This window comes from Macrobrachium rosenbergii, chromosome 55 (assembly GCF_040412425.1).
Source record: "Macrobrachium rosenbergii isolate ZJJX-2024 chromosome 55, ASM4041242v1, whole genome shotgun sequence".
Classification (NCBI taxonomy): Eukaryota; Metazoa; Arthropoda; class Malacostraca; order Decapoda; family Palaemonidae; genus Macrobrachium; species Macrobrachium rosenbergii.
Window position 1 is genome coordinate 13,559,116 of NC_089795.1, and position 17,898 is coordinate 13,577,013.

The window sequence follows — 17,898 nt, forward strand, 5'->3', positions numbered from 1 at the left end:
AACCTTACAGAGAGACTTAATGAATCCAAAATTTCGATGACCAAACATTTGTTCGTTGTGTGTGAGAAAAAGTTATGTGATAAATGGTCAAATCACAAGAGTTTACAAGTTCCGATATATCGAGAACATATTTCATTTTTTTGGACTAAGACTTTGGCTCTATATTTTTATTACAGAATGATGACCAATTTTATTGTCGACTCATTGTTGTATGTATAGAGCCTATTCTTTCATTCAGAGTTGTCTGTGTTCGGTAGTATTTTGACTTGCAAGAATTCTAAGGATTCAGATTCATTCCCTCTCCGTGATGTCATGAGAGCGATAGCCAAAAGTCAAAGATACCTACATAACTGCTGCTGTAACGAACTCGCATCATTTGAAGAGGAAGTGATGTTAACCAGTGCCATGAACTGATACTTCAACGAAGGGACTGATATTGAAGGTGCAAGAGTTGGGGACTGAGGAAGGCGCTTAGCAAAGGAACCTGATCGGGAAGCAGCGGAGTAACCACCAGTAGATGCTGGGAAAGCAGAATCAAAGCATGAGAAACTTGCTGTGCAAGAGATAAAGAAGCCATCAGACTTTGCACATATTACCCTGACATTTAGAAGTCAGTTAGATATATTTGGCTTCTAACAACTTCAGTGAGTTCAGTAACGTGACAATATCCCTGTCCTTCTTCAACTGATCTATTTAGCATTGTTACTTTTTACTATGAAAGACCACCATTTTTAAAACTAGGCGTAGTTATAAATGTTCATCCAGTATTATGTGCATCTATATGTTTAGTGATACCATGAAAAGTTCATAACTGTAAGTTTTCTTAGGTCTATGTATTTAGATCATGTTTCATATTCTATGTAGAGCATTTCCCACCACCTTAGGTATGAAGTAGGCAATTAGCGGTAAAAGTTTAATCTACATCAGATATTCTCCTGAAATCTAAAGACCTCTTGAGAATTTTCATCAACATGATTTATAACTAATATTTTTATCATCAGAAGGTTTGCGCTGAAGTTCATATTTTGATTTTCCTACTGTTTGAGAAGCAGGTTGGGAGTATGGGATTTGGTACATAGTGAATTACTGCTAGGAGATATTGAAATGGGACATTTATAATGTTTTAAACAGAAATGTCCAGCTGAGAAACTGATATGAGCATCTAGGATCAGGAATCTATGTACAAAAACAGACTGTAGAATGCACGCAGCCTAACTATGAAACATTTTAGTTTCAAAGAATGAGCTTAAAGAACAAAAAAACTGGAGAAGAGTTTCTTTATTGCCTTTGTATTTCAGAATTCGGTCTATCTGATATTGAATTTATGGTAAATTGAATGAATTATGTAAGGGCAAACGCTAAAACAATGTTTGCCAATCATATATATGTTAAAAGGGCTGGGGCAAACGGGACTTGACTGGTCATGGAAAACCTGTTGCCACTACTCAAGTTAACAAAATCAGGTACAGTAATTTACTTAACGTTGATAAATGTGAAACAGGTGGTGATGGAATATAAGTGAATGAAATTTTGTCAAATTTTAATCTTAGATATAGGAAGCATGTGAGAATTTGGCAAGAATTGTTCGGAAAGATATGTAAAAAAGAGAACTACTCTTCGAATCTGTTGTGAGTTAATACTATAAAACTACCAAGATATATCAAACAATGTTGTCGGTAAATGGCAGCAAGAAATAATACTAAGAAAGATATGTTTTGAATAGAAAAAGTAAACTCCCTTTCCCATCAGCCTATCATTCCCTTGAGGAAACATGCAAAATTTCGGTGTGTGTTTATTCGTCAGTCTGCTTTTGAATGCACTAAAGCGATTTTAATCAGCATTCTTGTTCACACTACCGCAAATTTTAAGAAGCACTTTAAGTGAAAACTGGATAACAGTTATGTGGTGATGGCAACTGTTTTACTTCAAGGATACTGAAGCTATTGTTCATTCAATTTATTCTTTTTCGAAGTTTGGAATGACCGAAGGAATGATTCCACTGCTGAAAAAAGAAAGTTCTGCATCTTTATAATTGACTGATCTCTATCTTATATATTCTTTTATATATAAGATATTTTCGGACCACTTGCCACTGCTTCTTTTCATAGGTGGGGTGTTACACGTATGACAGATATGCTGTTTGTTTAAGAATTTTGGGATGCTATTCCCACAGACTGTAATACCTCATCGGTGGGCAATATCTGCCACATTATGCAACTGAAAAAACGTGTATTTACAAACTATAGGCTTCTAGGTACTATGTTTCAATCGTGGCTCTACAGACATCTGTAGCTTTTTGACATATGTGCAGTTGGAAGAATACATTGGCTGAACTCGAATTTAAATCTCAAGGGAACTCAAGAAAATGTTTAAACTTTCTGATTAGTCATTAATTGTAAACAGAATCTTTTCGATTACAATATGAGTTTAGTGTTAATGGCGAACAATATATTAAAGATTTAATTTTTGAATTTTAATGCTAATATTGAGGGGAGGGAAAGAATGGCGGGAGGAAGGGACAGTCAAGAAATTTTGGAACAGTGAAGGGTTAGGACAAAAGTTGCAGGGATAGGCTATAAAAGGTTGCTTGCTCTTGGGAAGTGAGGGAGATCAAGAGGTTTTGACTCATTTCTAGCAGGAGAACATTAGAGATTCAGGAGAGAGGGAGGCAGAACGTCGAAAAGGACTGGTATTACGATCTCTCCTCTCGAGATCGACAGGTTCTTTAAAATAAACAAGCAATTGGGCTGAAATGACTGACGAGAGGTAACAAACAAAGGAGGGAGGAGCTGAACAAAACCAAAAAGTTATCTTAAAATTAATTTTACAATAAAGTTATATACATAATGTACACTGAGTCAGGTTAAAAAAAAATTCATAATTATACAAAAATAAAAGCGTCAGCAGCAAAAATCAAAGTAAACAATATAACAGTAGTTACAGGAAGAGCATTGCAAGAGTCAGTACAATAACAAAAACACCTGACAAAAGGGGAACAAGAATTACATAAATTGAAATCAGTAAAAATAATGTGTCCAAAAATAAACATTAAACAATAATGACAGCAACAACAGGTAACACAGCACAACAGAACATTACAACACTTGTCATAAATACATCAAGCATGAAAAAAAAAAAAAATCAACACAGTAGGGTAAACAAAGATCAATTTATAACATTACCCTCCCGGGTGCAAAATTATACATAAACAAAAATAACAGTGAAATCCTTAATACTGCAACACATTGTGCAGGACACCCAAACACCCGGGAAAAACGTGACACAGCAGAAGTACAAAGGCAAAGGCAATCACCTGAAAAATATATATACAGCCGGAGCTACATATGCCACCACAGACGAAGCTGCAACACAGGAACACTGCAGGACAACAAAGACAGAGCCGATACGGCAACCATCTAGCCCTCAAGCACGGTCCTCCAACTCCAGGCGCCCATGACAGAGTCGATACGACAACCATCATTTAAAAACAACCTCCGCTGCTCTGCTGACGAGACCTGCTGACGTCCTCCTCCAATAACGACCAAGACAGAGCCGACACGGCAACCATCTCGTCCTCAAAAAACTCTCCATGGGTCTGCTGCTGGGACCTGACTCTCAGGTAAGGATACCTGCTGCTGCTACCCCAACGGACTCGCTGCTGCCCTGGACCTGATTCATAGCTGCTACGAACCTGACTTGTTGCTGCTACGAACCTGACTGACGAAGACTGACGCCATCAAACAGACGTCAACTCGCCAGCAAGAACAACAAACAAAAACAAAGGAGGCAACAACCCACTAAGGGAACAATCGGCAAACGATTGTTCCTAACAACTGGGATACCCACTCACGTCTTTAACGATTTATGCATTAACTTAAAGGACTAATAGAGCGATAGATAATAGAGAATATTAATTACCTACCATTCTTCTCTGGGACCTCTTTTTCCTCTTGCTTATACCTATTGAAAAGGAAACAAATTTTGTTTCATTTGAATAAATTTTTGAGCTAGAATCATTGAAATTTTATAAAGACATGGGTGCAGAACAGAACCTAAACATGGAAGTCTTCAATTCAGTTCTGGAAGCAAGTTCCAGGAATAAAAAATGGTACGAGCTGAAAGAAGAAGAAAACGCAACCCTTCTTATTTCTGGCCACACAAAGCCGTGTTTACAGCAACAGCTGTTTTCTTCAAAGACGTTGTGATAAATCTGTAATTCTGTAAGGTGATATCTGACGAAGAATCACTCATTTTATTTGCTTAAATGTTTTAATAAATATTTCATTTAGATATTTGCTAACACGAATAGTTAAGATTTAAACACAGTTTTCTCTTTATATATGACAATCTAATTTTAATGTAAAAGAAATCTGCTGATTTTTCAAAATATTCATGGTTCTGAAATCTAAGTTACGATATTCGTTCTAATGCAAGTGTAGTGTTTAAAAGAAGATTACTTACGTTAAGAGTTCAATTTTTAATATTTGTGAATATGTAACAACATATTCATATCAAAATAGTTTTTACTGCCAAAAGTTTGTCTGTAGCATGCGCAGTCCCCTGCCCCCCCAGCTAGAGACCCTGTACATGGAATACTTTGAAACGGAAATTTTGTCGCCTACCAAACCCCGCAATATGATCTGAAAATTAAGTTAAGTATATCTTAGTTTAACCAGATCACTGAGCTGATTTCTCCTAGGTAATGAAGGATTAGACTTATTTTACGTGGCCAAGAACGAATTGGTTACCTAGCAAAGGGACCTGCAGCTTATTGTAGAATCCGAACCACATTATGCCGAGAAATGAATTTCTATCACCAGAAATAACTTCCTCTAATTCTTCATTGGCTGGTCGGAGACTGAACTCGGGCCTAGCAGAGTTAGGCGAGAACTCTACCGACCTGTCCAACGAGGAATGCAATATGATCTGGCTTAGTTACGTAGAAGATATTTTTACTTTCTGGGACAAAAGCTGGCGAGATTTCAATTAATTTTTTAAAATAGAATAAATTCGCTGGTTCCGACCATAAAATTTAAAACAGAATTGGAAAATCACGGAAAATTGCCTTTCCTAGATGTATTAATTGTAAGAGAACAGAACAGATACGCCCTCACAGTATATAAGAAACCTACTTTCGCTGATTCTTATATTCATTTCCTAAGCTACCACGATGTCTCCGTGAAGATCATGGTTGGCTGCAACCTATTTCTCAAAGGGATTAGGATATGTTCAAATGGGTACTTAGAAAAAGAATTCGGTACGATCTGTCAACATCAAATGAAACTGTTCTACCCACAGTACGTTATCGTGAACACTATAATAAAGCAAATAGAAAATAATATACTACAGAGTTCCACAACAGACAAATAGATTTTAACGACAAAATCAAACTTCCTTACAACGAGGCCATCAAAAAAGTTATAGAATACCTCAGGTCTAATAATCCATTATTTTCCATTATCCCAAATCCATCAGGAGTTCGCTCATTAACGTGCACTTAAATAAGAAAAGAAGCAGACGCCGGAGTTTACAAAATACCATGCAGCAACTGTAATGAGATTTACGTTGGGGAGACAGGTAGAGCCATCTCACAAAGATTAGTTGAGCACAAAAGATCGGTAAGATATGGATCAGAGAGTTCGGGGATTTTCGTACATATTAAGGATAAAGACCATACCACAAATTGGAGTGGAGCCGAGCTGTTTTTCAAAAGTAGCCGTCCCTACAAGAGGAAGATGCTGGAATCTGCTGTCACCAATCAAACCAACAGTATGAACCCGTCAGGAGGACATTGGAAATCGGATGTCACCGACGAGTTAATCCTTAGGCCTCTTCTCAAGAAGGTGTTCCAGAGAACACGCCCACCAGACTCAATGCATACGGGAGTGAACGAGGCCCAAAATACCAGGAATAACCTATTTTCCATCCCTCCCGGGTCAACGGTCATCTGCTTACCACCAGCGTCGTACTGCCACACTTACATATGCTTTATATATATATGCATATTTGTGTATATATATATATATATATATATATATATATATATATATATATATATATATATATATATATATATATATGTATATTCAAAAATCACAGTAGATGCACGTGACTTCAGTGTATAAGCGAATCCCACAGGAAAACGACAGGCAGAAGTTCAGTACCAAGCGCTTTCACGTTTATTAACGCATCGTTGGGGCACGAATGAGACACAGATAAAAAGAAGATTACAAAGTAAACAAAAAGAACAAGAATACCAGATGGTCACTTGTCAAAGGGCAATAAACAAAAAGATAATCCAGGATAATCCGGGCCGAGCTGTCACAAACTGAACCCAAGATCAAACAACAAGAAATACTAACGTTTACAAAATCCAAAAACATATAACCTTGAATACCAGATGGTTAATTGCCAGCGGGTAAAAAAACAAAAGGTTAATCCACGGCAAATCCGGGATCACGTGGTCACAAACTAATCCAAATATATACTTAACCATAAGGCAAACGGAATCTTAGCCATTCACATTGCAGAAACATGTATAAAAATAAATATTAATTTTGCATATATTTATCACCTTTTTTGATTATGAAGTCATCAAGTTTAAACAAACCGAGATTTAAATTTAGAAGACTTTTATTATTTGACTTAATAAAACAAGATTTGATGATATTCCTTTTAACTGTCATTGCACGGGACTAAAGTTCTTGTTTTACTCCAGTTAATAGGATGATCTAAATCTCTCATATGTACGAGTAATGCATTCGATGTTTGGCCAGTTCTCACAGAATATTGGTGTTGTTTGATTCGTTGTGAAAGTGATTTTCCAGTTTGTCCATAATACATTTTATCACATTTTTTACAAGGAATTTCATAGATGCAGCCAGAAACTTCTTTAGGAGAATTTTTTATCAATAAACTCTTAACATTAAAATTACTGAAATTTGATTTTACTATTGTTAGTTTTGATGTTGTCTCTTTATTTACAAAAGTGCCTGCAGATGATTTACTGGAATTTTTAGAGGAAGAATTAGAAAGTTATGACATTCCCTTAACTGTAGCAAACCTCACAAAAATTATAAGGTTATGTATCAAAGACAGTAAATTTTGTTTCAATGGGGAATTTTTTGTACAAAAGTTTTGTATGGCTAACACACGTAAAAAGTAAGTTAGGTGAGCTTATATCCAGAAAATGGATGAACTGTAGGTTAGGGTTGAGGATCTTGACGTAGTAGGAGTAAACGTAAACAAGGACTGTAAAATTTAAGGATGGTGTCATTTTAGCAGTGAGTGTTTGTGGACATAGGAGGGTAAGAAGAGGGAATAAAATCAGTAAGTGGTGGGAAGAGGGAATTATAGGTTTAGTGAAGGAAAAATATTAGATTATTAAGGTGCAACTGTATCACAGAAGAGAAGATAATGACTGGAGGAGGGCTAAAAGGAAAAATGAGAGAAAAGGAAGGCTAGTGATGAAGGCAACCAAGAACTTCAAGGATAATAAAAAGTTGTTTCACAAGGAAGGAAATGCAAGGAGCAAGGTTATGAAAGGTATGGATCTTTATAATTAAAGAACAATTGGAGAGATCCAATAAAAAATCTAAGAATGCATTTTGAAGGTTATTTGAAAGTGAATGAAACAGGACAAAGGTGAATGACACAAGATTGAAATAAGGAGGCCAATTAAAGGGGATGAAGAATGTACAGATACCAGGAGTTCACTGGGGATCATGTGAGATGCTTCAGGTATGGCTGTGATGATGTGGTGACTGGTCGACCAGGGTTTGTATGCTATGTCTACTGTAGATGGAGGAAAGGTTCAGTAGGAATGGGTGAGAGGAATAATAATTATTATCCTTCTGTTTTAAGGTAGGTGACAGAGACAAATGTAAGAATTATAGGGGTAGAACATTACCTAATAAGTGAGGGAAAGTGCGTTGTAAGATTTTGATTGAGAAAGTAAAAAAAAAGAAAAAAAAAAAACGACAGAAGGGATTGCAGGGAAGAACAGTGTTGGTTTAGACAAGGAAGAGATGTATAGGTCAGGTTTTTGTTATGATCCATATGAGAAGTTTGAAAGTAGAAAATGTTGTACTGCATACGTGGACCTAAAAAACTTCATGATGGAATCAATCGAAAGGCAATGTGGAGGCTACTGAGAGCGACTGAAAGTTTTTACAATGGAAATGAAATATATGTTTGAACATGTATGCAGGAGGATGACTAGTATTGTGTAAAAGTGGGTCTGAGATAAGGGCAAGTAATTTCTCATTAATCTTTAGTATCTTTTTGACTGCACTGATGTGAGAAGTTAGAAAGAACAGTACGTGTAGGTGCCGAGTTATGGGAGCAGAAAATGAGTCATGAATGGAGTGTGGAATGACTGATTTTCACAGAAAATATTGTGTTGTTATGAGATAATGAAAGGGAACTACAAAGAGAAAAAACGGATAGTAGTTGTAATCAAGAGCATAGTATGAGGATAAATGGAAACCATGAATATGGAGTAAGAAACATTAATATAGGGTACAGCAGAATGGAAGCAACTTACTTTGGGAGTTAATACAATGAATAATGGTAGCATGAAAGAACAGGAGCAGCTGACACAAGAAAGTAGCAGAGAGTGTATATAAGAGACTTGAAATGTTCACATAAGCCAAGGTGGGAATGTAAGAAGGGAACGTTGAGACAGTCTCCTTCATGAGAGTAAAGTATGGTTGCGGAATGCAAATGTAAGAAAAAAAGGTCGAACAATGGTGAGATGAACTGTTGCATACTTTATGCTGTGTAGGGAGAACTGATAGGGTGAGAAATATGGTAATACATAGAAGTGGTAGATAGGTTAGTGTAGGTGAAAAGACGAATCATAACATTTTAGATGGTTTGATCATGTGGCAACAAGAAAGATGACATACTGGGGAGAAGAGCGCACAATTCGGGTGTTATGAAGGGAAGGAAGAGAGAATGACACAAGAAGAGTTGGATTGATGTGATGCAAGAGGAATTGACAGAAAGGGAATTAGTGTCCAGGGAGATCAAGAAGGTAGGCAAGATAAGGGTGAAATGTGCAGTGTGTGTAGCAGGGGAAAGGTTGGAGGAAGGTTCAACACACTACAGATGAGCCTTTTGCGTAGGTTTATGAGTGGTTAATGTACTGAAGTTTTACCACTAATGCGGCTCATCTTCGATCCAGCATTGGTAGTATGAATGTTCCAGGTATGTACTATTGTTTATTTTCTGGATATTCCTAGTCAAGGGGCAAATGACTTAATGTTGAAAAAAAAGAAAGAAAATTTCATATATATATGTGTGTGTGTGTGCAGGTGAAAAATAAACATATAATTTTATATATATATATATATATATATATATATATATATATATATATATATATATATATATATATATATATATATATATATATATATATATGCATATCAGAAATACTTCAATTATTTGGATGAATAAAGACCAGGACCTATCAAATAATGGCAAAATCCTGATAATGGCAAGTGAAAAGATCTAGGGGTGTTCAAGGACAACTCCATACCCTTCCTCACCTAAGCTTATCAATACCACATAAGTGTACACACTCAGTATGCTTATGAACAACAACCATCACACTTTAAACTGAAAAATTTATGCGAAAGGTTATCATCTACCTTTTTTTCCCATTTGTAACAAAATACACTGCTTAATTATGCTTTGAGAACAAATGCAACCCCCTTCTTTTTCTCTCTTGTAAATGACACAGTTCAGTAGGTAGGTAGCCTACCTGTGTTTAACCACAGCTTACCGTGGTTTTATTACCATTAATGTATTTTTATACAGCAACTTCCTTATCAGTTGTTATTATACACAAGATACAAAATGTGTGGTTGTGTGAACTATTGGCCTAGGCTACCCTAGGTGTTACACTCACAGTGTCCATTTGAGTATGTCAAATGGGCTATTTTAGCTGTATTTAAGATAAAGGTCATGGTAATGAGACTGTTATTTTACTTACAGAATCCATTTTGCTGTATTGTGTTCTTGTTATATCATTGTTGTAATAAGTATAAAAAACTGACCATCCTGCCATTTGTAATGTTTAGATTCTCAGAATCAGCTGATTGAGCCTACTAGCAAAAGAATTAGTAGAATAATTTTTTAGTTTCTAAAAGAAGCGAATATATCAATGGAATTATTTTCATTTTTGTATATAAATGTAAAATAGGCATACAAAGGTAAACTAACTTACTTTATGTTAAAGTAAAATCCCTCAAAATTGCAAAACAGCTGCTTCCTGATTCGTTTGTTTACATCATAATTGATATTGTTTATGTCAGTTCTCTAGTAAATGGTACTTAATTATGAGAGATAGTTATTAATTGTTATATAAGCCGTGAGTTTGGTAATTTTACTTGAAAGCCTAACCGATTACAATCTACAGAAATTGAAATTCGTTCAGTTTGTAATACACAGTGTTTGTGCATTACATTAGTACATATGGTATTTGTCGATGACAAATGTTCAGAGCAAATTCATTTTTAGAATACTATTAAAAAGTTATTGAGTGTGTGCGTACATACGTCCCCATGCTTAAATTAAAAATAATATAGTAAAGGTGTGTATATGTTACTTTATTAGGTTTTGTTGTAAACATACCTCAGTTGTTGTTCTCTCTCTCTCTCTCTCTCTCTCTCTCTCTCTCTCTCTCTCTCTCTCTCTCTCTATATATATATATATATATATATATATATTATATATATATATATATATACATACATACATACATACATACATACATACATATATATACTGTATATATACATATATATATACATTATATATATACATATATACACACACACACAGCATCACAGTACTGAACACATCCTTTAATGAAATATGGATTACTGTATCATAAACATAAAAGCACGAGACTAAACAAACTCTAGGAAGTTCACAATGCCATCGACTGAGTGCGTGCATACGTAGGTACGTTTTGCCATTTCTTTTTGCCCTTTGCTTGATTTATTGTACCGTATTTCATTACCAGTTTAGTTGACTCTAAGTATGATTATCACACATATCATAACACTGCACAAGAGAAAATTTCATCACTGTTGATACTTTGTCTCTAATCGCCGTAAAAAATTTTATAATGCGAATTTCATATTATGTAGGCAAGACTAAACCTAACGGGCTGTAGCAAGGTCACAGACACCATCGAATGAGCACGCGCATACGTGTGTGCCCTATGCCACGATTGCATTTATCTTATGATTTGAAAAAAAAATGAGAAAACACAGTGGAAATATAATCGAGAATACTGTAGCATAAAAATGTATGAGTTTAGCTATTTTATCATCATCTTGTTATAGAGAAACCATCTCATTTGTTGTGCAAAACCTCAGTTTTGTGTACAAATTCAGTTTAGTTATGTACTGCTGACATCACAAACTACTTTACAGAGAGAGAGAGAGAGAGAGAGAGAGAGAGAGAGAGAGAGAGAGAGAGAGAGAGAGAGAGAGAGAGAGAGAGAGAGCAAAGATGAGCACTGAAATTTGGTTCATCAGTCAGTCAGGAGAGTGTTTTACTTTAAATAGTACTTTCGTGCGCAAAAACTGCAACAAAACTAACCCACAGGTAGGTTTTTGTTACCTTAATATTTGAAATTATCTGAAATACAGAATGGACAATACGGTCTCAATTAAAATCAGTTAAACAGTGTCCCCAAACTTCAAGTGTTTAAGGCTTTTCTGTTGATTGTGAGTAATAAAAGAAGGGAATGTTGCCATAAAACAGAAGTAATTATCACAAAATACCACATGATCAGCTATAAGTCTCAAAAATAACAGATATGGGAAATATTACGCTCTTAAAAGAATCTTATACGTATATACATACGATATGTGATATATATATATATATATATATATATATATATATATATATATATATATATATATATATATATATATATATATATATATACATATATATATATATATATATATATATATATATATATATATATATATATATATATATATATATATATACATATACATATACATAATACACACACACACACACACACACACACACACACACACACATATATATATATATATATATATATATATATATATATATATATATATATATATATATATAAATGTGTCCAAAGTCTGAGTCTTCCAGCGTACGTTAGATTTTAAGAACTGAGTCTTTTTATATTCCAGTAAAAGCTGACAGATTAATTTTACATGTATAAACATATACAGTATATATGTTGGGTGCTTTTTATGCGTATGGAGGTGCAATTCGTAAGCATTTATGTGATATGTATATAAGATGCTTAGATCTTCATCAAAAGAGTAATACTCAAAATATCTTCCCGCAGGTCAACTCCCATTGGCTGTCCTCAATTGGTGGCATCAGGCATTGCCAAAATGTCAAGCCCTACAGTTGGTGTCCTTGCAATGAATCATTTAGGCCCTCAGGGGGGTTCGGGGGGTCACAAGGTCACGCTCGTGGTGGGAGGAAGGAGAGGCAGTGCAAGCAGCGGCATCTTGAACAATCGAAGAGGCAGCATCTGCAGTGACATAGTCATATCGAGTGGTGAGAATGGAGACTTCTCCTCCGGCGGGCGCCGAGGAAGTGGTGCCAGTGACGAAGGAGAAAGAAGAGGCGGAGCAAATGTTCATTTTGCTGATGACAAGAACAGGTATCCCTTCATGTGCTTTTATCTCTCTCTCTCTCTCTCTCTCTCTCTCTCTCTCTCTCTCTCTCTCTCTCTCTCTCTCTCTCTCTCTTTACGGAGCCTGCTGCGCTCAATACCTCTCAGTCAATGGAATTTTCAATGATCTACTGACCTTCAAGCAATTTCGGTAGCCCTGTAGTATAAGCGAATGGGAACCTTTGTACTAACATGCATACACAAAGCTGCTTCCGTAGCCTAGGACCATGTGAATCATATATGACTTTTTCCAACTAGGAAATATAAGACAACTTTACAAAGAACACGAAATGAATGCAAAAAGTTGAAGATCTTTGTAAACGTTTCTGTACAAAGCCAGACTTTTATGTAGTTGTAATCAACACATTTTCTACATTTCCGGTCAGGAACCAATACATTGTAGTTTAAAAAATCGACAGAAGCCTAATGAAATAGTTTCCTATCTGACCTACAGTAAGATCCTAAAAGCAGCTGATACTTTTAAAACATCAGCGAGCAATACAGATACATATCTATTTAAGACCGCGCCGTGGTCCCGAAGCCCTCCAGTGCCGATAACTTTCATATTTCCCTCACCTACCCCTTTTCAGGAGGCTCATCAGTAGCTTGTCAAACACCCCCACACACACACACACACACACTACTCATTTCCCTGCACTCTTGGTTATTTCCCGAACATTTGAGGCTCATCTTTTTCCATATCCCTTTCAGTCTATCTGTCCATCTACGTAGCTCTTTCCAGGATTTCTTATACTCCTTCCATTCTTGCAGCATGACTGAACGATATCAAAAGACCCTGATCTATCCTTCACCTGAGTTCATCATCTTTTTATTATCACTTCTAGGTATCTTCAGATTTCTCACCTTTTCATCAGTCCTTTAAAGTATTTACATTGTGTGAGTGATTTGTTTAAAAATATGATGACAACACACGTCTCCCACAAGGACAAGAAAAGGAAAAAACTCATTTCCGAGTACTTTCGTGTCATCTTTATACATTTTCAAAGTACGTGAGTACATTAACACCGAATTTATTTAAAAAAAGATGATAATAAGCTAGTATAATGTTACTGTACAACAAAAATCAATGACTCATGCTCTGTATGTATATATATATATATATATATATATATATATATATATATATATATATATATATATATATATATATATATATATATATATATATATATATATATATATATATATATATATATATATATATATACATACATACATCTCTCTCTCTCTCTCTCTCTCTCTCTCTCTCTCTCTCTCTCTCTCTCTCTCTCTCTCTCTCTCTCTCTCTCTCTCTATATATATATATATATATATATATATATATATATATATATATATATATATATATATATATATATATATATATAATGGAATCAAGTCTATAAGTGAATGAACTAAATATTTTAATATCGGCACGAGGGCATACAGAAAATCACTAATAAAGACAGAGAGAGCAAAAACAGAGAGAGCAAAAACAGAGAGAGCAAAACAGAAAAGGCGGCGATAGCGAAACTAAGTCATCTCAGATGCCGAGTTTAACCGTTCGTCGCCTTTGAATCAGAGTGTTGACCTCACACAGCCCTGGAAGAAAGATGAGCTAATTTAGGTCTTGACCTCGCCCGGTGACCTCTTGCACACCATAACATTAACTCGATAACTACCGTTGAACGAATTGTATAGATACTTAAACGTGAAACATTAAAGGAAAGGGAAGCCTATCTGGACGAAACTTGGGAAAATTATAATACCAGTTTTCAGCATCGAATGTATACCCATATATACGAAGACTCTGGAAGGCGAGTCAGTTAGAAAGACATCAGGACAGGGAGTGTGTGAGATATGTGGAGAGGTGATAGTGAAAGCTCGAAGAGACTTGTGAACTTATATAAAATTTCTGAATGGCCATAGCAAGTGAAATGCTAAGTCCAAGAATTTTACAATGTGCCTTCTAAGATAAAGCCTCGGCGGAAAAGTTATACAGTTTAAAGACTAAATAAATGCAATTAAGGGGGAAACATAATTTTCATTTAACCAAAATATAAAAGGAAAAATTCTGAAAATTTGGAAGATAGCCGACATCTGAGCACGATTAGTGAGGTTCCAACATAGTTAATTATCGAGCAACTTGTCCCTATGGAAGTGAAAGCACGCTGTACAACAGACATTTTATAAGTGAATACCTTCCCACTACATATATATATATATATATATATATATATATATATATATATATATATATATATATATATATATATATATATATATATATATATATATATATATATATATATATACAGTATATATATGAGCCCGACCTCTCATGGGGTCTACTTACACCGTTCCGGCTGCAGTACTTGGGTCATGCTTAAATAAGGCACAGGGGGTAAATTTTACAATGATCTGTATTATCTAAAACTTACACAAGGGCCCGACTATCTAATGAGACTAAAAATGACAGTAACTTAGCGGTAACCGGCCGCAACGGCTGAAAAGCGCAAGGCTACGGGCAATCACACGTCATTGCCCTCCGAGTGCCAGAGCCAGAATCCTCCAACGGCAGCCTAGCGTGGGCACGCTAGGCATTTCTCTCATCCCCTACATTTTCCCCTCAGGTAGGACATTGGTTGATTTCTCCTACCAGGGATATCTGACCAATCGTAGGTCAGAAATACCCACGCCAAAAGTTAAGGGTGCTTGTTTCCTCACGCCCTGACCGTTGAACAGGACAATATCTCCTTGTCCTACAAACTTCGCCATTACAGCTCACACAATCTCAGACCTTGGGAAATTGTGACGAACTTTCCGGAATGGTTCATATATATATATATATATATATATATATATATATATATATATATATATATATATATATATATATAGAGAGAGAGAGAGAGAGAGAGAGAGAGAGAGAGAGAGAGAGAGAGAGAGAGAGAGTTAACTATACTACTTGGTTAAAGCCGTAGTGACTATTCCCCGAAGTAAGAAAAATACCTGTTAACGACAGAAATGGCTCGGGTCATGTAACAGCAAGAGCACCATTTCGCGCCCTGAGTGGCGGCGGCAAGACATCACGAGATTCCGAAAGACTGAGCGTGTGACAGGGCTCTTAGGAACACTATCAAGCCTGGCGGTTTTTCAAGAACGATTTGCTTTATGACGAATACGATTCTTACTTTCGTCAAATTGACCACATGGTAAAATGAATGAGAACCATTTCCAAAACGTTGTTTGGTCTTCACAGGAGTTTCTAGCCCTATTTTTGCTAGTCAATCGTATGGAGCAAATTCATTTTCTGTATAAATCTAGGTGTATATCTGCATGAGCTTAGTTGTGTAAAGCTATAAGTACATGCGTTTGTATATGTGTAGTATGTAAGTGTGCTCTGGTTATATAGATGAGCTTATACATGTGTATGTGCGTTCATTCCTATCATCATTATCGGCTCAAATGACAGATGATGGAAAAGGCCCCTGTGAAATTCCGCCGCCCATCTTTCCTGTCCTTTATCTTCCACAAATCTCCACTCATCTCCAGCTTCCCTGCATTTAGTTCTTATCTGATCGGGTATGGGTCTTCCAACCCTCGTGGCGCTCACAGGAGCCCACCTAACACTATTACCTACTATTCTCCCAAGAGTTGTATGAAGGACATGGTCCAAACCATCCCCTCCCTTTCATCATTAACTTTTCTTTATATGACTCTTATTATTCTTCTTAAAGTTTATGTTCAAATCGACAAAAGATTTTAGATATGGATTCATTGTTATACCATGATTCTTTTCTACATAGCTATACAGATCGTACTTAACGTGTATATAATCTTACTTTCTTATGTAATTTTATTCTATTTGATTTCCAAATCTGATTCAGCCTGCCCATTGTTTGATCTACCTTTTATTAGCCATTCTCTCAGTTCCAACTCAAGAGAACATCACTGTTCCTAAATATTTGAATGTTCGACCTCATTATTCCTTTCTCCATGTAATGTTATTCCATCCCTTCGTGCATACTCCGTCCTCATGACTTCTGTTTTAACTAAATTTGTTTTTAATTACATCTCTCCAACCTATTGGCAATAAGCTTCCTTGATACTTTCATTATAACCAACATAAGTTACAATGTCTCTACAGTTATCACATCTGGTCAGATCACCCTTTTTGGGTACGTATTCCCATTTACCAGGCTTTGCTTTCTCATTCCATTTCTGCTAAACAGTTTACCTGGTATGCCAGTTTCAGCTAAAATCGTCTCTGTAGTGATTCCTTCGTAACCAGGAGTTTTCAAAGTTTTGATGATATTAGAAACACTGCGAATTCACCCATGAACACATTCAGCTCTTCTTCAACTTCTTATATATCAATCAAATTGTCCCCCCCATTTCTCTTATTCATGACAACACAAAAATGTTCCTGCCAGCGTTGCCTTTCTTCTTCTTCTTCTTCTTCTTCTTCTTCTTCTTCTTCTTCTTCTTCTTCTTCTTCTTCTTCTTCTTCTTCTGATATTGTTATTGATCCATCCCTCATTCTGACAGGCATCTTCCTATTTTTCCTTTCATCCATGGATTTTCACTAATTATTCTGTGGGCTACACTAACACCATTACCATTCCCTGAATGCATAGCTTTGCCAATATGACCAGCCTGTTCGTCGGAATATGTTACCTTATCTCCTCTTGATTTAACCTCACTTGAGTACTTAGTACATTCTACTTTGCTTTTATGCACAGAAACATTTATATCTGAATGTTCATCGAGGAATTTGCTCCTTTATGTTTTCCTGCTTTTGAATGAGTAAATCTGCTAATGAAGTTATTGTATGAATTATTTTTCTCGATTAACTTACTGAGTTGTAATAAATGACCGAAAAGGTTACCCAGTATTTCTTTTTTATTTCTGTGTTTGAGTTATTTGCGACTAACTTGTTTGCTGGTAAGAACGGATGTGTAGGAATGTTTTGCGTTTTCTAACTATTATGTATGTTAATGAGCTTCTGCCTCCTGCTTTCTTATCTCTTCAAGCGTTCATTGTAACTTGAAGATTAGTAACCATTACACGAAAGTATTCGGTACTTAACTTTCTATTTCCTCCTCTTTGTTGCAAAACTTGAAGTACACACACACACACATATGTATACATATATACAGTATATATATATATAT

The 17,898-nt window shown here is 35.7% G+C and overlaps 1 protein-coding gene across 3 annotated transcripts in view; it reads left to right on the plus strand.

Moving 5' to 3' along the window:
• LOC136835931 (streptococcal hemagglutinin-like) overlaps positions 1 to 17,898 on the plus strand; it is a 601,990-nt gene that overhangs the window by 137,631 nt on the left and 446,461 nt on the right. For 2 of the 3 annotated variants that reach the window (XM_067099809.1, XM_067099808.1), the window contains one exon: positions 12,386 to 12,709. The exons of the other annotated variant lie outside the window; for it this stretch is intronic. In XM_067099809.1, the coding sequence (XP_066955910.1) occupies positions 12,435 to 12,709 (275 nt within the window). In that variant the 5' untranslated portion in view covers positions 12,386 to 12,434. The remainder of the gene's footprint in view (positions 1 to 12,385; positions 12,710 to 17,898) is intronic. 3 annotated transcript variants of the gene reach the window in all.